The sequence below is a fragment of the Marmota monax genome, unplaced genomic scaffold (assembly GCF_021218885.2).
Source record: "Marmota monax isolate L192 unplaced genomic scaffold, Marmota_monax_Labrador192_F-V1.1 WCK01_AAM20220418_F8-fsc00373, whole genome shotgun sequence".
Taxonomy (NCBI): Eukaryota; Metazoa; Chordata; class Mammalia; order Rodentia; family Sciuridae; genus Marmota; species Marmota monax.
Genome location: NW_026692275.1, coordinates 530,841 through 553,326, shown reverse-complemented (window position 1 = coordinate 553,326; position 22,486 = coordinate 530,841). Strand labels below are relative to the sequence as shown.

At 33.2% G+C, this 22,486-nt stretch overlaps 1 protein-coding gene across 1 annotated transcript in view; it reads right to left on the bottom strand.

Moving 5' to 3' along the window:
- Dmxl1 (Dmx like 1) overlaps positions 1–22,486 on the bottom strand; it is a 329,055-nt gene that overhangs the window by 289,624 nt on the left and 16,945 nt on the right. The window contains 6 exon segments of the mRNA XM_058578056.1: positions 3,073–3,251; positions 4,456–4,522; positions 7,075–7,207; positions 12,955–13,033; positions 17,183–17,254; positions 19,697–19,822. Of these exon segments, the coding sequence (XP_058434039.1) occupies positions 3,073–3,251; positions 4,456–4,522; positions 7,075–7,207; positions 12,955–13,033; positions 17,183–17,254; positions 19,697–19,822 (656 nt within the window).

Sequence of the window (22,486 nt, the reverse complement as noted above, 5' to 3'; positions counted from 1 at the left end):
ACCAAGATCAAGCCATAATTCCTTAGCTGATAACAAAAAAATTATATCATCTAATAAAATTTTCTGATTTATTTAGTGGATGGTTAATACTTTAATTATTTAATAATGCTTCAGTTTTACTTTCTTTCTTTTTTTTTGGAAGGGGGTTTAACTTGGGATTGACTTTCTGTAATGGAACCTACACACTGGTCACTAACAGGCTACAAAAATTATTTGTATATTTATTCTCTCCTTGCCTATCTATACCTAAAGCAATTGAGAACAAGAAAACTCATGATAAATCAACACTCCATTGGCCTTCCTTATTCTTGACTTTCAGTTCATTCCTTCCTGTGACCTCTTTCAAAATAAAAATAAATTATACATATATTTAAAAAAACTCTAAACATCAAGGTGCAGAGGATTGAATTCGTATCAATAAAGATTTCCTTCTATCAGGTAATTCAGTAAGTTTAGAAAAATGAAAGAAAAAGACATAATACCTTGTAGAAAGTACTTGTTCCAAAATATCTGGCTAAAACCAACAATCAATAGAAGGCTTTATCAGATAACTCAGTGGGGTTATAGTTCAGTGGTAGAGCATTTGCTCAGCAAGTGCAAGGCCCTGCTTCTCCTTCCTTTCCCCACCCTGCCTCCAAATTTTTTTCTCGATCCCTCTCCTAGCCTCCCTTCCTCTCTGTTTCTAATATATTCATATATACACAGACTATGGCAATGAAATTAAAAGTAAAGTCCAAGGTTTACATTGTCAATAAGTAATTGGTAAAATGAAAAGGCTTATTAAGGAACAGCAGAAGGTAATGATTAAAGAACAGCAGAAGGTAGTCATTAAAGAACTGAATCAAAAGAAGCATAAGAACTTAGAAGCAAAATAGCAAGGAAATAAGGTCACAATTCAGAAGCAAGGAGAGGGCCAAGAAGCTGAAGTGTAGGTAGCCCCAGGTAAAAACCCTCAGAATATCTTATAGACATTCAATGTGAACAACTGGCAAGAGGTATAAAAAAGGCATGGTGGGACTACCCTGATCTGTTTGAGACATTACCCTGGCAATATCTTTCTTCCTCACTTCTTTACAAAGGTATCTTATCTTCATTGGCATATTGTGTTAATATATAGCAGCCTCCAAAACAACAACAACAACAACATCAATAGGTATAACCATGTGATGAGTAGGGGTCCCTAACACCTGTTTTACTTTAATGTAACAACAACCGAAGATGATTTTGAAACTTGATACCTGCAACAAAGTCTTGGAGGTTCTTGCGGGATATCATTAAAATTCTCAACCTGTCTTATATTTATCAATTTTTAATTAGTAAAAAAGTAAATGCTCATCATAAAAACTTGCCCATTCTTTCTCAATCCATCAGTCCCTTTACATACATTAGTCACTGTGAGGGAATCTTTATTTTATATAGAAAAACAAAACAACTGAAGCCAGGTATGGTAATGTGAACCTGTATTCCAGTTACTCAGGAGGCTGAGACAAGAGTTTAACTTGAGCCCATGAGTTCAGAGCCAACCTGGGCAACACACACAGTCTAAAAAACCAACAAACCTAACTGTATCATCCAGTGAAAATGACATGTCAGAAAAAGTAACAGTCTTTGATGGGACCACATTCATTCTCTTGAGAAAGGGTCAGCCTTCCCACAATATACTTAAAGGCAAGCTGGTAAACAAAAATGAAAACTAAAAACCTCAGAGATTAGCTGTTTTCTAAATGACAAAAGTTCAAAAGTGAAATTCAGGGAGCTTCCGAAAAAATGTAGGGTTGGTGATAACAACTGGGGTCATTCTAACTTTTAAAACTAAGTTAATATTTTGTCATGACCTTACTATTCTAAACACATTTTTACATGGGTAAGCAACAGTCTCAGAGGTAACAGAACAATAGTACTCATACACAGTTGGGCTAAGTTTGCTTTTGCTAACACTATAGATTGTTCACACTCTCGTATCCCAAAGAATCTGAAACATTTTCCTAAGAACCGAACTATTATTTTTCCTAGAGTGTCCCTCTTATACCTATACCTTGTTAGACCAGAAGGATGGACAAGAAAAACAGTGTCTACTGTACTATGGCCTAAAAGTCTAGGTATATATTCTACTGGCCCAGAAATAAAGTTAATGAATGATTTAGTTGCAATACCACAGATAGCTTAGGAGGTTTCATAGAACATAGCACACAGATGACAAAATTCAAAAAAACAGTGAAAAACTAAGAGACAAAGTGAAATGGCACAGCCAAGCTGAAAATTGTCATGTTGTACTAAAAAGGATTTCTATCTGTATTTCAGCAACTTATTTAAGTATAGGCAAAAATTCAGTGTGGTATCAAGTCTTCCAAAGACAACAGGAAAGAAAGGAAGTACTAAAAGGTGTATATGTATATGTTAGGGTGTATATATGTATATGTATATGTAGGGTATAGGTTAAACCTATACCCAGTTCAAGGAATGTCCTCAAAGACACTGGGAATAGTCAGGTAAATGCTTGGGAATTCAAGCTATCTCCTCTCAATAAAGATACTATTAAAAAAAAAAAGAAATCTAGGACTGGAGTTGTGGCTCAGCAATAGAGCTCTTGCCTTGCATGTGTGAGGCACTGGTTTCAATCCTCAGCACCATGTAAAAAAATAAATAAATAAACAAAAATAAAGGTATTGTGTCCATCTACAACTAAAAAAAAAAAAAAAAAAAAAAGGAATCCACAGGAGATATATGCTAGAAGGCACAAAACGGGGAAATGAATATGAAAAAGTTCAAACAATAAAAGATGTAACAACTGAACAACACAGAGAAGGAAAAGAAAAGATGCACAACTCTGACATAAGACATATAATATGAAAGCTAATTATCATACCTTAAACTACTTTCACATGGCTCTTATACTAAGCATCAATCATAATTGACTCATAGCCATAGGTATAAATACCAGGGGGTAATAGTACTCTAATCTCATAGGCTCAAAAATCCTATAGCTATGGACTCTCAAAGTTAGAAAAGCAATTCAAATCACAATGACAAAGTTCTCTTAATACACAGGAAAAAAATGAACAATCCACTGACCTAGGCATATATTTGCTTGTTTTACGCCAGGAAAATCCATTTATAGCTCGAGGATGGGCCAGATATACAAAAGAAAAGTCAATTTCTCCTTGGGATTGTTTTTCTGAACTTCCATCTGGAGAGTTAACAGCTGTCCGCCAGTTTTCTACATTATACCATACCTTTAAAAGGCAGTCATCCTACGGGAAAAGAACCAAAAAAAGCCTAGATTAGAATTAAATTTAAGTTAAGTCAAATAGCAAAAGTAGAATTTTCCTTCCCAATGTCAGGAACTTGGAGATGTGAAGAAGTATTAAACAGGACAGAAAAAAATCTCTGATTCTGATAGTTTTCTATTAGCATTCCTTAATTTTAAGAACTGGAGTGGGTAAATGGGTGTATTCTGTGTTCAAGAAAATGCTTGCTAATTACCACACACTATGGAAAATGGAATCATTTGGGAAAGTCTGAAAGATGAAATTAGGGGCTTTTTTTCCTCTTAAGCCAAGAATCATCTAAGAAAGCAATATCACCAGCAGAATTACAAAGACTGCTGATAACTGAAAAAAGAACACTTTTCATTTTCTAAGACTATGCTGACAACAATAGGTAATAAATAATATTACATAAAATATTCTATGTATGACAAAATTTGCTCCTAATTTGAAAAAAATAAGAAAAGAACAAGGGAGACTAGAAAGTACTAGGTGCTGCTTTTAATTGGTAATTTAATTTTTACCTAGAAATCCAATTAAAAAGAACAGTTCAAATTCTCTCCTCTAAAAATAAACATATTTTTCTATGGTTTTACATTGTCTCACACTCAGTGTGCAGAAGGCTTTGGGCCATGGAAACAATAATTTCAGACGACTAGTGCTTCATGAACTGTTCTGTGAACCAATGATTAAAAATAAAATAATTTCAAGAAAAATACACTACTCTGAAATGAACAGATAACAACGAAGTATGTGCACTAAAGAAAAAGCTATAGCTTGTTGATTGTACAACATGTGGAAGGTACTTTATATACACTGTCTAAATTAATTATATATGCCACTTTATATACACAGTTTAAATTAATCCTATGATTAAATGATCTATGAACTAGGTTTTATTATACTATCTTACACATGAGAAAATGAAGGTGCAAAGAGACTAATTTGCCCTATATGATAAAGTTGGTAAAAGGTAGTATACATCTAGATCTGTCTCTGAGTCTAAGGTGTTTCAATTATACCATACTGCCTTTTAACACCATTATATTTAAACAATTTTTGCTATTTAGTTTCTAATACAAAATAATGTTTCAAATTAAATCAATAAAAAAATGAAACTGAATAATGTTCTTAAAGTTTAAAATTAAAGTATAAACACACAATTTGACAATAGCATTTCATGATTTACCTTCCCAGCAGTGGCAAAAAATTCTCCATCTGGTGAAAATTTCATTAAATGAACTTGGGAAGCAGTTCTGAAAATTAAAGATAACGAATAATTTACAAGAAAATTAAATAAGAAAAATTGTAATATTCTCAAAATTATACTTCAGCATGGCTTCAAATAAAAATTTTGTGATAATACAGTTTCACACTCATAATTTTGTTACATTTTCTTTTTTTCTTTTAAGGCACTGGGTCTTGCTGTGTTTTCCAGGGTGGTTCAGAACTCTCAGGCTCAAGTGATCCTCCTGCCTCAGCCTTCTATGTAACCTGGACTATAGGCACACTGGGCCCAGCTACAAAGGTACAACTATCCTTTTTTCAGTGCTGGGACTGAACCCAGGACCCTACACATGCTAAGCACATGCTCTACCACTTTAATTATTATTATTTTTGGTGATCCTGAGATTGAATCCAGGGCCTTGTGCATGTGAGGCAAGCACTCTACCAACTGAGCTATATCCCTAGCCCTCTACCACTTTAAGTGTACCTAAATATGAACAAGTTACTAAGATAAATTTCTTAAAAATGTTTTTTAGTTGTTGATAGACCTTTATTTTATTTACATATTTATATGTGGTGCTGAGAATTGAACCCAATGCCTCACACATGGTCTACCACTGAAACTACAACTCCAACCCCAAGGATAAATTTTAACAACAAAAATACATTCCCTAAGAATCAAACAAGTAATGATTTGTCAAAATCTTTAAAGCGTAAAACAGAAGTCATAGCTTTTATGCCATTAGAGAATTACTTCAATTTTTAATCTGGAAATGTAATTTCTAAAGTCTGGATCACTATATTCTTAAACATATTTTCAAACAATAAACCAGTATTCTAAAATGAATTTGGCCTTCCTTTGGGTAACATTTACTTAATTAATTATGTGTGGGTTAATAGGAGACTTGAAATAATCGTGAATTCAACTGGCCCACTTCATCCATCTACTTGGTATATACTTACCTTTTCTTCTCAAAGGAACTTTGGTTTATACTGCCTTCCCCTCTCGCCCATAGATTGGTCTTAAAAATCCTATCACTGGGCTGGGGTTGTAGCTCAGTGGTAGAGCACTTGCCTAGCTTGTGTGAGGCACTGGGTTCAATTCTCAGCACCACATATAAATAAATGAATAAAAAAAAGGTCTATCAACAACTAAAAATATATATATATATATATATATAATTTTTTTTTCAAAACAGCCTGTCACTACCATTGCTTTCTAGTTTTTTTTTTTCAAAGTCATGCTTAGCTAGATCTGTACTAAACATATTTACAAAGCAGGCCAAGGAGAAATTGTCACATTTCATTTCAAATACAAATAATTTTTTCTAAGTGTAATAAATATGTTTCTAAGTGTAATAAGTGTATGTTAAAGTGTTTTAAATCCTCAGTGTATCTTTTTGTATATCCCAATTGGGATTAACCACATTTCAAGTGTTCAATAGCAATAGGTGGTTAGTAACTACCACACTGGCACTGGTACTCTAAAACATGGAAATTCATTCCCACCCCCCAATCTTTTTGTTTCATTATATAGAAATTCAATTTTTTTCTCCATCTGACACTTATTTTTGTACCAGCTACATAAGAGACTCTAATTTCACTTTGCCCTCTACAGAGCTAATTTGTCCCACTGTAAAATGCTACTTAATATACTGAGTATGCATGCATAATTGAATCAATTCCTGGAACCTAATATCTGTTCCTATACTAACAACAAAATGCTCAAACAGCTATAGCTTTAGAATTCACTTTACTATAATGTATACTCTTATTCCTCTTTATTTTCAGAATTTCCTTGATTTTCCCATTTTGTACTTTCAAATGAAATTTAGAACTATACTCAAAAGTAGAAATTCCAATGGGATTTTCACAAGGTTTACGGTCAACATATAGATTTTTGTTTTCAAGTTTCATTATAGACATTTATTTTAATTTGGTTAATTTCAAATACTCATTGACATCTTGTATACAATTTAAGGCAGAGAAAGAAAAAAAATACATGTCCTTGAACCACAGGCCAGACTGCTAACTGAACTGGGATTAAGATGGTATAATTTCACCTCAGCAATATATATTTAATATTAATAATTAATATTTAAAAAAAAAAAAAGACTTCCAGAGGTGGAGGCTATAGCTCAGCAGCAAAGCACTTGCCTAGCACTTTGTGAGGCACTGGGTTTGATCCTTAACACAACATAAAAATAAACAAATAAAAATAAAACCATTCTGTCCATCTGTAACTACAAAAAAAAAAATGTAAAAAGACTTCCTCACAATTGGAAGTTTTTCATTCAAAAAGTAAGAAAAGTGTCTGGCTTCCTTTGCATAATTTAGCAAATTTCCCATTAATGATCTTCATACAGGCCTTATAAATTTCTTTTATTTCTTTCTAGTTGTTTTGACTTTTTTTTTTAATGGATTTTGGAACATGGGATACAGTGAATTCTTTAGGTACAAGAAAAGGCACGTCACAGACTAAAAAAAAATACCAGTGCCAGTGCAGTTTTACACAAACTAAAATGCATTTATAATATCATAAAACAGGCTTATCAGTTTAATTCCCTAATTAATTGCTTACTTGCAATGCCAAATGCATCTCCAATCCCCAAAGTTAAGATCTGTTTTATCAGGATTTTCACCTTCAGCTGCCTTGTGCAAGTTAGTATTGGACCAGAGTTGCAAACAGTTGGAACCAGTCAAAAGACGACTACCTAAAAAAAAAAAATTATTCATCATGTATTACTTAGGTATTTAATAGTGAGTTCAAGAGATTCACAAAATACTATGAAGATAATACAACTTCTAAAAATAAAAAGATAACTGTGGAAAAGAGAATTTTAATTTTGTTGAAACAGCTTGGAAAAGAAAGATATCTCACTATCTCTCTATTCATCACTTGTTTAAAAAGCGTCTTATTTGTACCATGAATTGTGTTAGGCAATCAGGATACAATGACAAAATATTATCCCTTTGTATGATAAGTTCACATCCTAGTAGGAAGACATGGAAACATTATGATCCAATATAAAGTATTATCAACATGACAGAACTGGGTATAAGATTTTAGGGAAAAATTATACCTATAGTGAAAATAACAGGGAAAGTGATGAAATACAACCTGTGTAGGACAGGCATTTTGGAAAGGAGATCTAATGTGAACAAAGGCCTAAAGGCACACAGCTCAATATATTTTCCCAAAAGTGCCTCAATCTAGTATGGTGAAGAAATAAGGTACATACTAAGGCCAGAAAAATATACAAGGTTTTTGTGTAATAAAATTTTTTAGAGAGAAATTATTAAACATTTTTCAAGTTCATAAGGAGTTCTGGTCTTTGTTAAAAGTAGTTGGGAATAAAATGTTTTGAAGGAAGAGGGGCAAGGTTTACATAATTATACCTGTACCTTAGAATAAGGGGTCATAACTAAAGAGGCAAACAGATGGGCTTAATCTCCCTCCATTGAGATAATATACAAAAGGAGCTCCAAGCCAGCCTGGTCAACACAGTGTAACTCCCACCTCAAAAAAATAAAGAATAAAAAATAACACAGTGTACAAAATAAATAAGGCTGGACATGGTAGAACAGGTCTGTAATGCCAGATATTCGGGAAGCTGATGCTGGAGTGAGGATCACAAGTTTGAGCCTTGCCTGGGCAATATAATAAGACCCTGTCTCAAAAATCATCATCATCATCATCATCATCATCATCATCATCATCATCCCAGGTATAGAATGGAACAAAGGCAAGTAAAGTAACATATGTATATGATTTAAAACATGAAAGACAGAGTGTGGATATTAAAGTACAAAAAAAGGATAAAAAGTTTAAACAGAAAATGTTATTACTTAGGCAAGATGCAATAGTGGATTTGGGGACACTACAAAGAGTTTACTATCTGAAAAAAAAATGTATGCCTTAATACCTGACATGCTATATATATAGTAAGTAAATATTAATCAGGACCAAAATATTAATTTCACTTAAAATATTTTATATCTGTTCATAAATAATTATGTACAAGGTTAATTTATAAAATTACTAATATACTATGAGCTCCCAAATATTTATTGTAGGAATAACCCATTTCACAACGAAACCACTAAAAAGAAAAATAAAGAATTATTACATGTAAATTTTAAAAGATTAAAAAGATAATCAACAGTCATAAGCTGTTGATAAGCCACTACCAGAAATGTTAAGAAAACAAAGATATTGTACTATAAAAATGATTTTAAGAGAAATTTAACATTAATATTATCCTCTGAAGCATTAGTATGACAAACAGCAAGTTCAGATTCCAAGCTTAAAGAAATATCACTGAGTTCAAATATTAAATGTTTTTAATATAGTTATGAGATAACCATTCTTGATTTTTAAGTAATCTGTTCATAATTACAAAACTAGCAATATGTCAACATTTATTGAGAGCTGAATATATGCTGTGAAGACAAATAAAACACTAAACAAATTAGAATCTCTGCCCTTGTCTAAATTTTAAGAAAGTAAACAGTAATTATGATAGATTGGATACACTGGAGTGAGACAAAATCTCAGTGTAGTTTTAATTTGCATTTTGCTAAATGCTAGAGATGATAAACATTTTTCATATATTTGTTAACCGATCCTATTTCTTTTTCTAGTAAGTGTCTGTTCAGTTCCTTTACCCATTTATTAATTGGGTTATTTGCTACAACATAATAATTATATAACTTATCATCCAAACAAAAACGTTTTTAAGGTAAAGGCCAAACTGTCCATAATTATATAAAGACAACAAGCATAAACCAGAACAAAAGTCACACTACCCATATAGAGTTGTATACAAAGGGCTGTATTAAATGACAAATTTGAACCCAGTTTGAACCTCTTTTTATTGTGAACATAAAATATACATGTAGTGCTGTAATTTGGATGTGGCTTGTCTACCAAGAATTCATGCGTTTGAGGTTTGGTCCTCAGTGTAATGGTGTAGAGGCGGTCATAATTCTTTTTTTTTTTTTTAATTTGCTCTTATTACTTATACATGACAGTAGAATGTATTTTGACATATTATACATATATGGAGTACAATTTTTCATTCTTCTGGTTGTACATGATATAGAATTACACTGTTGTATAATCATACATGCACATAGGAATGTCTGATTCTTCTACTATCTTTCCTGTTCCCATTTCCCCTCCCCTTCCCTTCATTGTTCTTTGTCTAATCCAAAGTATTTTTATTCTTCCCTACTCCCAAATTGTGAGTTAGCATCCACACATAAGAGAGAACCTTTGGCCTTTGGTTTCTGGAAACTGGCTTATTTCACTTAGCATGATAGTCTCCAGTTCCATCCATTTACCAGGAAATATCATAATTTCATTTCTTTTTAGGGATGAATAGTATTTCATTGTGAATATTTACCACATTTTCTTTATCCATTCACCTCTCGAAGGGAACCTAGCTAGGCTAGTTTCATAGTTTAGCTGTTGTGAATTGAAGTTGCTATAAACATTGATGCAGCAGCATCACTATAGTATGCTGATTTTAAGTCCTTTGGGTATAAACCAAGGAGTGGGATAGCTGGGTCAAATAGTGGTTCCACTTTCAGTTTTCTGAGGAATCACCATACTGCTTTCCTGAGTGGTTGCACCATTCTGCAGGCCCACAGCAATGTAACTTTTTCCCCACATCCTCGCCAACTTTTACTGTTACGTGTATTTTTGATAATTGCAGTTCTGACTGGAGTGAGATAAAATCTTAATTTGCATTTCTCTAAATGCTAGATATTATGAACATTTTTCATATATTTGTTGACCTATTCTATTTCTTTTCTTGTGAAGTGCCTGTTCAGTTCCTTTGCCCATTATTAAGTGGGTTATTTGATTTTCTTGTGTTAATCTTTCGAATTCTTTATATATCCTGGAAAAATATTTTCTCCCATTCTGTAGGCTCTCTCTTCACATTCTTGATTGTTTCCTTTGCTGTGAAGAAGCTTTGTGGTTTGATTCTATCCCATTTGCTGATTCTTGATTTTACTTCTTGTGCTTTAGGAGTCTTGTTAAGGAAGTTGATTCCTAACAACTTCCTAAATTTGACATGATGTAGATTTGGGCTATTAGGCACAGGGTCTCTGATCTAATGCCTAAGTCCTTGATGAGGTGGTCAGAACTCTAAGAGGAGAAGCTCAGTAGAAGGTCACTGGAGTGCTACCCTCAAAAGGGATTAAGATAATTCTTGTGAGATCCCTTGGTTAGTTTTCACAAAAGGGTTGTTATAAAAGGAATAGGCCTGGCCCCTATACATTGCTTCGGCTTCTTGTCTTGTGATCTCTCACTTCTATAGTGGCTCCAGCCATGACGCCATTAGGCTCTTACCAAAGCTAAACTATGGACTTTCAGCCTCCAAAACTGTGAGCTAAATAAATCTCCTTTTATAATTATCCAGGCTCAGGTATTTTGTTACATAACAACAATAAAAAAGGATTAAGACAGGCAGGTTACCAGCTAGTAATACTCAATCTTACAAACTCATGCAAAGAAGTGTTTTAAAATGCTGTATGACATAAAAATTCTCAGAGAATATGTACATCTTTTATCTTCTAAAATAATTCCAGAGGTTCTTAATCAACATTTTTCTCAGCTGCTTCACTTACTATATTGTAAAAACTAAAATTATCTCTTCTATTTAAGCTTATGGCTTTTATGTTCCAAAGACACCTATGGTCTAGATTACAGTTTCTATTATCATATGACATGCAAGCATTTCAAATTGTACATGTCCAAACAATATCTATGTATCACTATTTCCAATACCTATATATCATTCTTCTAGTGGTCACAGATATTTTCAAAGTAATCTCAAATCCAGTTGTCAAGTAACGTCAGTTCAGTTGCCTAAATGCATTTCAAATCCATGTGCTCCTTCCATTATTAATTCATTTAATATTGAGTACCTACTAGGTAAGGCACTGAAACAAATCACCTCTCATTCATTTAGACAACTGTGAATGCATCCTACCCCAAGATCACTCTGCCTCCTATTCCTCCTACCTTAGTCTAACACACTGCTAATAGACCAATCTTAAAAAACAATAAATTTTAACACAGCACTGTCTCTTTTGAAACCTGTAATAGTTTTCAGGGTTGGGGGTATAGTGGTAGAGTATGTGTCTAGCATGCATGAGGCCCTGGGTTTCATTCCCAGAACTACAAAAAAACAACCAAACAAACAAGCAACCAAAACAACCAGTACCACCACCACAATCACAACAAAAAAACCCTATAATAGTTTTTAGAAAATTAAAAAGAAATAGGGCTAGGTGTGTAGCTCAAAGGTACAGAATGTGCTTAGCATGCACAAGGCCCAGGGCTCAATCCCCTGCACAGGCACATGTGTGTGTGCACACACAAGCACAAATTAATTAATTAAATACAAATTCCTCAGGATGACTTTAAAGGTCTTTCATCATAGACTATAGTTTTACCATCATTCACTGAGGCTCACTGCAGCTCCAATGAAGTGCTGATACATACTAGAATATATCTATGCTTTCTTTTCGTGCTTTGCTAACTGTGGTAGAATGGTAACAACCATTTTCAAAAATCGTGTTTCCTTATGTCCATGCCCCTTGCAACATGATTTCTCCACACCTTTCATCGAGAGATGGATTTTATTCCTCCATCTCCTGAATATGGACTGGACTTTAATTTACTTTGACCATATAATGTAGAAGGAGTAACATTCTGGGACTTCCAAGCCCAGGCTTTAGCAATTCTTGCAGCTTGTGTTTTCACATTGTAAATCCAGCCACCATGTAAAATCTAGGCTACCTTGTTAGAGAAGCCATGCAAAAGAAACAGGCCACAAGAAAAACAAAGGTATTCCAGAAGATAGCAATCAGCAAGGCCCATATATATCAATGAAGACTTTCTTGGATACTCCAGCCACAGACAAGCTACTTCAGATACTGCATGGAACAAGAGATAAGCCATTCCCATAGAACCCTGTAGTAATTCCTGATCCACAGAATCATAGGCAATAAAATGAGTGATGCTTTAAGCCAGTAAATTTTGGCATAATTTTTTAATACAAAAGTAACTGAACATAGGCCTGATGGTCTCATCTTAAAATTTTCTTCTTTTTCCTATTCCATCTACCGTTCTCTCATCATTAAACTTGATCAGGTTAGAAAGCTCCTCCTTTCAATGACACCACGATTCCTCAGATAGAAATGTTTCTTTTCCAAAACCAATAAGCATTACAGTATTTATCATATCCTATAATTTATTACAGTGTATATGAAATGTTACTTCATTTCAGTAAACGTTACTTCATTTCAGTAACAACTCTAAATGGGCACAAAGTGTTAAACTTACTTTAGTATTCACCATAATCTTACAACACGAAATACATAAGAATAATAAAAGCAGCATTGCAGGCAAGCAATATTTCGTTAATCCTCTTTATTTTCTTACCTGTGGGATCCCAAGTTAAATTGTGTGCTATTGATTCCAGAAAAAATTGGCCACTCTTCTGCCACTGACTATAATATTCCTAAAATTAGAAAAAAATCATTTAGATAATTATGATGAGCATCTTTTGTATGAAATGTGTATGTTCAGGCTTATTATTATAATAATACATGCAGTCATTTTTAAGAACGAAGTGTTCAATTCATTCAGAATAAGAGAATATATGATGGAGATTACTGAGAGAATACCCAAAACTCTTTCTTTAGCATAACCACCAATAAAGCACATGTCATCTTATATAACCTATCTTATTAACCTCAGACCAAATTATTATTTTTTTATAGTTATGGTCAAAAGTTTAATTTTAAATATTTGTCTGTGGTTCTGCTATTTAAACTTTTCTTAATTTTTCATCCCCATCCAAGATCATGACGGGACATGGGAAAACTGAGAAGACATATAGCACTTCCTTAATAAATACCTATATAAGGCCTAAAAATTTTTTTTTATTTTTTTTCATACCAGGGATTTAACCTAGGGATGCTTAACCACTGAGTCACATCCCAGGCCCCCTCCCTTTTTTTAATATTTAATTTTGAGACAAGGTCTCACTAAGATGCTTAGGGCCTCCCTAGGCAACTGAGGATGGCTTTGAACTCACAATCCTCCTGCCTCAGCCTCCTGAGCCACTAGGATTACAGGCATATGCCACCACACCTGGCAAAGCCTTTCTATTTATTAAAACAGTATGCTTCCGACTATTTTTGTCTACAAATCAGTAAGAAAATACACGTTGTACCATGAACCAGAACGCACACACATACATCTTTGTGTGTGTGTACATATATACACACACAAAGATATATATATACACACACACACATATACATACACAGAGAGATGTGTATATATATATGTATATATATATATATATGTATATACATATGTACACACACACACACATATATACACACAGACATACATATGAAACCTGGGGTTACCCTTACTACATATGATATACATTTTGACCTTTCAATTCATTTTCCTTTAAAATTCAAATTGTGGCCTACTAAATTGATTTCACTGTCCACCAATAGACCGAAATCCATAAATACTCAATGTAATAGTTTAGGATAACAAAGAATAGCCTAAGATTTTTATAAAAAGATCAAATTTCCAAAAGCCATGCTCAAAAATTTAGGCTCAAAGGGTCCAGTTTGTGGCACAGGAACATGAACTTTAAACCAACACCCTGGGTTATTTTGAATATGAAGCAGTACACAGAATACACTTTTATGAAGGACTGACATTATAAGAATGGCTCTTGATCAACCTGAACATCATAACCCTGTCTCAACTAGATATATATATATATATATACTGAAAGAACATCTTGCCTTCAGATGTTAAAATTCCCAGGGCAGGATCTATATACCTGTCTACCAACATTTCTGAAGTACACCTCTAGTGATGAACCAGCACCTCGAAAGAATTTTTCAGGATGTATAGAGAACATGGAATAATCTTTTTAATGAGGATGTATAGTCTCTGAAACTATATTCTAAATTATATATAGACTTGGTGTATCTTCCAATCAGATGGTGATTTTTCCATTTGATCCAGTTCTCCTCTCCTTCTCAAGTTTTTGTTCCCTTCTCTGCAGTCAGTGCTTCCTACAAATAGTCTGTTTTATTGAATATTTTACATAGTTCAACTCTTAATAATATAGCCATCTCAACATAAAATACTGATTGTTTTTCAGCTCAGCTGATTTTTAAGTTCAACATATAGTTACTGAAATATTTTGTTCTGGGTAGGGTAAACAACTTTCAAAATTTATTTTTAATACTGCCAATTTGCTAATTCATAAGGTTATAAGAGCCTCTAATACTGGATTCACTAGTAATTTATAAACACAGAAATCACTACTGTCATGTATAACTAATTAGAACAATTTTTTAAAAAATACATACAAATCAGGGAGAACTGTGGACACTCCTTCCAAATTTAAAGACAGCTATCAATTAACTCAGAGAAAATATTTTTCATTAACACAAAGAAGTAATCACACCTATACGATAGCTTCTAAATTTATTTATTCATTTATTTATTTATTGTTCCTGGGGATTGAACCCAGGAACGTTCTGCCTCTAAGCTCTATCCCCAGACTTTTTAGATTTTTTTAAATTTTGAGATAACTATTTTGAACCTAAGCAAGTCATCTTAAGAAGTTTTTTATTCAACTATGAAACTGACTAATACCTATTCAGTCTTTTTTTGTTTGCTTTATTTTGTTTTTTGGTACCGGGAATTGAACCCAGAGGAACTTGACCACTAGCTACATACCTAGCCCTTTTTATTTTGCGTCAGGGTCTCACTAAGTTGTTTAGGGCTTTGCTAAGCTGCTAAGGCTAGCCTCGAACTTGTGATCCTACTGCCTCAGCCTCCTGAGCCCATTGCATTATTTTTTCTTTTAGTAATTTTATTTTCATAAAAATAATACTTATGAATTATAATATTTATGAATTAGTTTATGAAACAAGAAGTAAACTGGTTTCAGAATGGCCAAGCCTATGAATATTTTCTCATTCGTGTTCCATTATTTTACATAACCACTGGACCCTGGGCCTGACCCAAAGAAAATGTCACAGTTCTGTTGACATAGGAAAGGGTCAGTTAGTTGATTTGCCTCTCTTCTCAAGCAATTAAAGATACTGGTTTTAATAAAATACTTCGGAAGACTTAAACACGTCTTTAGGATCTGAACTTATATCTGTGAACATGGGCATTTGACCTCAGACCTTTAGAACAAGACAAATATTAATTATCAACTACTGACATGAGGAGTCTGCAGTGCTGGTTAGGTAAAGACAAATATACCTAGTCATTCTTGACGGGGTTATTTTAAGGATAACAGATTAAAGACTATATAGAAACGGAAAGAATTAAACAGTGTTTTAGAGTAGACTAAAAGTGCTAAGGCAGGCTTCAAATTTGCAGTCCTCTTGTCTCCTGAGTAGCTGGGATTACAAGCATGTGCCACCAATTGGCTCAACAGCTGTTTTGTTGGTCAACGCATTTATTTTCTTTGGATTTCTACTGTCTCATTTTTAAAAAGAAAGGAAAAGAATAACAGCTGTTCAAAGTAGGTTAGAGGTAACTTGTGAGATAATGAATTAAGTGAAAATGCCACAAAAATTAACAAAATAATATCTGAAGGTATTTTTACTATAAAACATCTTCAAATTCTTTACATTTATACACAGTCTTTAATATGTTATCCTTACAATAACCACATCAAGAATGATGGCTAGGGCTGTGGCTCAGTGGTAGAGCACTTGCCTAGCAAATGTGAGGCACTGGGTTCAATTCTCAGCACCACATTTAAAAAAAAAAAAAAAATTATTATGTCCCTCTACAACTAAAAATGTTTTTTAAAAAAATAATGACTAAGTTATTAATCAATTTCAGAGTTGAACAAAAAAACTTCTTAAGCAGATTTGCTTAGATTCAAAGAGATAGGAAGCAGCAGAAATAGAAACCAGTCTTATGAGTCTGAACACACTGTTCTTTCAACTACACTATACCTGTCTTCTTTCATATGGCTTAAATTACTAATCTTCACTAGACACAGGGAAAATAATGTGGTTCATTTGTTATACTTAAGAGCATTAAAGCACCTATGAAATCTACTATAAATTACCAATATTTGTTACCTACTGATTAACCAGATTTCTTAACTATTTCTGAATATCAATTCCTTATAAAGAAAAAGTCATTGAATTATATTCTATATACATGATATAATAAGCACAAGAAACTAAGTTCTAGAAATGTTAAGAACCTAAAAATAAAACATGTAACTTTAAGAAGAAAATATAAATGAATGCAGATCTAAACCAACAATAAAGTCCCACATAAGGCTACACAATGGTATTTGATACTAGCAATAAAATTAACTGTCAAACTTTACGTTACTTTTTAAAATATATATTGTGAGATAAAAAATATTAGAAGAAAAAGAAGTAAAGCATTTCAAGACAATTCATTGGCATAATTTAGTATATTATAATAAAAATTTAAATATACTTTTAAGAGCAATGGGATTTAACATGTATCTTAAATTATAGTGTATAATTTATACTGGTTATTTGATGGTTGTTCAGATTTTATACACTTTTAATACTAAAGACATTTCAAATCCTGAAGGAAAAAATGATAAATTACTAACCAAATTTTTCTTTTGTTTCGGTAGATTAACTGGTTCAAAAATGGAGATAATGTTTCCACAGGATGCTGCAATCTTTTGAAAGATAAAAGAAAAAAAATTATAACTATATTAACTTACATATCAAAAGAGCAAAAGAAATAAATAATATAGTTTTAAATATGTCCATACAGACAATTTCACTAATACTTAAAAATGTCAGGTTTGAAGACCATCCTATCTGGGTTGGAATCCTAGTACTGAACCTTAGTATTATAGATATTATAAAAATACACAGGGAAACAATCTTTCTAACAGTTGTTTGTTTGTTTGTTTGTTTGTTTTTTTGTACCAAGCATTGAACCCAGGGGTCTTAACCACAGAGCCACATCTCCAGTCCTTTTTTATGTTTTATTTAGAGACATGGTCCTTTTTAAAAATTATCATTATTTAGAGACAAGTTGAGTGAGAGCTAATCTGCTGAGGCTGGCTTTGAACTTGAGATTCTCCTCTCTCAGACTCCCAAACTGCTGGGATTACAAGTGTTTACCAACCCATTGGCCTAACAGTTCTATTTTGAGGACTAAAAGTAACATTTGTAAAACACTTTGCATATATAAAATACAGAGTCAATATTAATTCTTTTCCTTATAGAAGAAAACATATCAATGTAATACTTATCAAATACAGAATCTGACAAATCTCAAAATTGTTTTTAAGGATATTTATCCTTCAAGTTTATGATTCTGTCAGTGTATGTTAAATTTTAAAAAATGAAACCTAGATTTATTCCTTTGCAAATTGCCTGAATACATTTATTTACTTACTTATTTTTGGTTGTAGGTGGACACGATACCTTTAATTTATTTTTACATGGTGCTGAGGACTGAACCCAGTGCCTCACACATGAGAGGCAAGCACTCTACCACTGAACCACAATCCTAACCCCCTGAATACATTTTTTAACATTTTGTTTTATTAGTCTTTTAAGTTATTCTTAAAAAAAAAAAATTAGAGAATGCTACAGATTGAACTCAAGAGTCTAATGCACATACTCTACCACTGAGTTACACCCCTCACTCCTGCCTTTTATTAGAATGACCAAAAAACCAAGCGTCTCCTTCATCCTAATGTGGACTAACATGTAGTTTAGTTCATCATAAAATGTAGCTTTCATTGAACATAACAAATTAGATTTCCAACATTAACCAGTTCTATCTGAGTCTGGATAATATAAAAAGTTTTTATACAATAATAAAAAGTGCAAAATTACAAAGCTAGTCAATCAGGCATGAAGAGAATGAAAAAAAACCTCAAGGATTTTTATTATTCTATAACAAAGATCATATTTGGAATATAGTAATAAATAATAAAATGTCTAAACAAGAGAAAGATGAGAGAAACTTGAAGAGATGCAGGTAACAAAAAGAATAGTAATAAAACAAATAGGTAAAAACTGCAACAATACACAATTCTTTTACCAAGATTATTTTTAGGTCCCCAATACTAATTTTTCAAACTGCCAGATTTATCAGAAATTAGGATAGTTTTTTTTTTAAAGGGAGGGGTGTAGATTCTTTTATGATAATTTTTATTCCTCACAGGAAATGTTACAGTGAGGTTAGGAGCATAGCTTAGTGATAGAACACATGCTAAGCATGCATGAGGTCCTAGGGCACACCAAAAAAATTCTAGTGGAATAGACAAACAATGTAGCTAAATATTTGAGGGAGAGGGAGGGAATGCATTGGCAAAATTCAGCCCAGTTACAAACAAGGATGTATCTATGACATATAGAGCTTTTTTAACCTTATATATTGCCTACTAGTAGGACTCACATACTGGTACTACACAGAATTGTATTTAAAATTTAAAATTTAAATTGTATTTAACCTGATCTGTATGCTCTGTTTCTTCTGTTTTGGCTTGCTATTTTATCTTCAAGGTTTTGCAAAAAGAAGTCCAGCCAAAGTTTTTCATTTCTTTTATATACTTGAAAATTAATATTACAGATTTTAGTAGTTAATCAACCTTTCAACACAAAGTTTATCCAAAAGTTACAAGGACATAACTACCTACTAGCAAAGAATGACTTTACCAAATAGTTTTTTAAAAAATTATGAAGTTATAAACAAATTTAATTTTTTTTTTATGGTGCTAGGGATTGAACCCAGGGCTTTATGCATGTGAGGCAAGCACTCTACCAACTGAGCTATATCCCTAGCCTACAAACTGAATATTCGTCATTACTTTCCCTCAATCCAATTGATCTTTAATTAAGTTTTAGACCAATTCTAAAGGTAGTATTATGCTTCTCAAATCAAATGTTATATCGTATTTTAAAATTTTATAATTACAGAATTTCTGAGACTCTCTAAAATGCTTTTTAGCAAAAAAAAAAAAAAAAAAAAAAAAAAAATTGCAGCTACCTTGTCCTTGAAACAAGGCAAGTCTAAACAGGAAAGTCATACTTCAAGATTATCCTTACAAAAACCTGATATTCAAAACAAATCTGCATATTACCACAAGATTACAAACCTTGCCTTGTTGCACTGAACAGTCTACACAACCCACTTGAATATTTCCATGTTTAGCTCCTGGTATTATCTGTAATCTTTCAAAATCGCTTCCCAGTATTACAATGTCACATCCAGATGCGTAAGCCTGAATAAAATAAAACAAAAATGATAAAAGTGTTAAGAAAGCATTATCATGTAGAATATATAGGTATTAAGTAGTGTGTTTTAAACAGAACAATTTTAAATGGTTTATTTAAAAACAAACAAACCTTTATTTGGAATTATTTCTCTTTCTTCTTATGTGTAGCCCAACAGCAAATCCTGTTAGCCCTGTCTGCAAAATGTACACCAATGATTCCACTTCTCTTACCTTCCCTGAATGCTATCAGTCTTATCTAACCCACCATCATCTTTCTCCTGCATTACTACTGATAATTGCCTGCTTCCATTCTTGTTTCCTTCGATTTCATTTTCACAGAGTAATTTCTTTTTTTTAATATTCTTTTAGTTGAAGATGAACACAATATATTTATTTATTTTTATGTGATGCTGAGGATCAAACCCAGTGCCTCATACTTGCAAGGCAGGCACTCTATCACTGAGCTACGGCCCCAGCCTCTACACTGATTTCTTTAAATGTTTATTTAGGCAATTTTCCCTGGTTAAATGCCTTGAACAGTTTCCCACTGCACTCAGAATAAAATCCAAATTCCTTATTGTAGTCAATACTCCAAATTACTGTCCTACAAATCCATGTCCAGGCTATTCTTTCTTTCTCTCAATTGGTTTCTGTCCCTACACTACCCTTCTGTTAGAGTCTGTAAACAAGTCAAAAATAACACCTGGCATTTTGCCAGGGGAATGTTAGTTCGTAAACAAGTCTGGATGGTGCCTGGCAAAATGCCTGAGGGAGTGGTTTGAGAAGTAACAAAAACAAGCCATTAAGTGTGGAGATTCCTTATTGGTTGACTGATGTATCTAGTTTATGCTAATTAGATAAGCTGTGTGGAATGTATAAATACTGCTCCTGTCCTGCAATAAACGGCTCCTACTCCTGCTGTATCAACTTAAACAAGTTGTTCGTCACCCCCAGGTTATTTTGCAGCCAGCCGGCCTTCTACACCCTTCCTTCTGTTCTTCCTGCCATCTCAAGGTGCTTTACCTGACTTTTATCTACCTAGTCTTTGTCTAGCTGGTTTCTTTTCAACATTCAAGTATCCGTTTATTTATTTTTTATTTTTTTATTTATATATGACAGTGGAATGCATTATAATTCTTATTACACATATAGAGCACAATTTTTCATATTTCTGGTTGTATACATAATATATTCACACCAATTTGTTTCTTCATACCTGTTCTTTGGATAATAATGATCATCACATTTCACCATCATTAATTATCCCATGCCCCCTGCCTTCCCCTCCAACCCCTCTGCCCTATCTAGAGTTCATCTATTCCTCCCATGCTCCCTCTCGCTATCCCACTATGAATCAGCCTCCTTGTATCAAAGAAAACATTCGGCATTTGGTTTTCACAATAGCTAAATTGCGGAACCTACCTAGATGCCCTTCAGTAGATGAATGGATAAAGAAAATGTGGTATGTATACACAATGGAATATTATTCAGCAATAAAAGAGAATAAAATCATGGCCTTTGCAGATAAATGGATGGAGTTGGAGAATATAATGCTAAGTGGAGTTAGCCAATCCCAAAAAAACAAATGCGGGATGTCTTTCTGATACAAGGATGCTGATTCATAATGGGGTTGGGGGCAGGGAGCATGAGAGCATTAGAGGAACTCTAGATAGGGCAAAGGAGAGGGAGGGGAAGAAAGAGGAATGTGAATAAAAAAGATGGTAGAATAAGATAGACATCATTACCCTAAGTACATGTATGAAGACACAAATGGTGTGACTATACTTTGTATACAACCAGAGATATGAAAAATTGTGTTCTATATGTGTAATATGAAATATAATGCATTCTGCTGTCATATAACAAATTAGAATAAATCACTAGCATAATATCAACTCATGAAGTATGGAGTAGAGTTGGTTATATCATCTTTTTTGTTTTTATTTTTGGCCATCCAGTAGTTTGTTGCCATCCAGTAGTCATAATAATAGACAGATATTCAAAAATTAAACCAGTAAGAATGAAGAATAACTAAAAGCAAAGTGAAACAAACTAATTCTCTTTTAAATGAATACTATATTTTATAGAAGGAAGGCTAGCAAGAAGGACAGAATAACTTATGAACACAGAATTTGACCAGAACACAGAAATTCAGTCTTGAGCAGGGTGGGGAGAGGTAAATAAATTCTGAGCACCTTTTGTAGGCCTGTTTATTGTAATAGCATGGACAATGCAATTACTAAATTTTTAAATGTATTATCAGATTGAGCAAATGAGCCAAGGTTTGCACTATGTTAGAAGGTACAAAGATACGAAAGTGGAAAAGGCATAATAGAGCCAGAATTTTGCCCCAAAATACTCAACAAAATGTGTCCATGAGTACTCCAGAGATATGTACAAGAACATTCACTGCTCTATTCATAATAGTGCCAAAGTAGAACCAATTCAAATACTATCAACAATGGAATGGACAATAAATTGTAGCATAATCACACAATGGAATACTCTAAAGTAATGGTTCTCAAACTTACTTGTCTCAAGAATCCTTTTTACTTGGGGTTGGGGTATAGCTAAGTGGAACAGTGCTTGGATAACACTTGTGAGGCACTGGGTTCAATCCTCAGCCTCACATAAAAATAAATAAAACAAAGGTATTATGTCCATCTACAA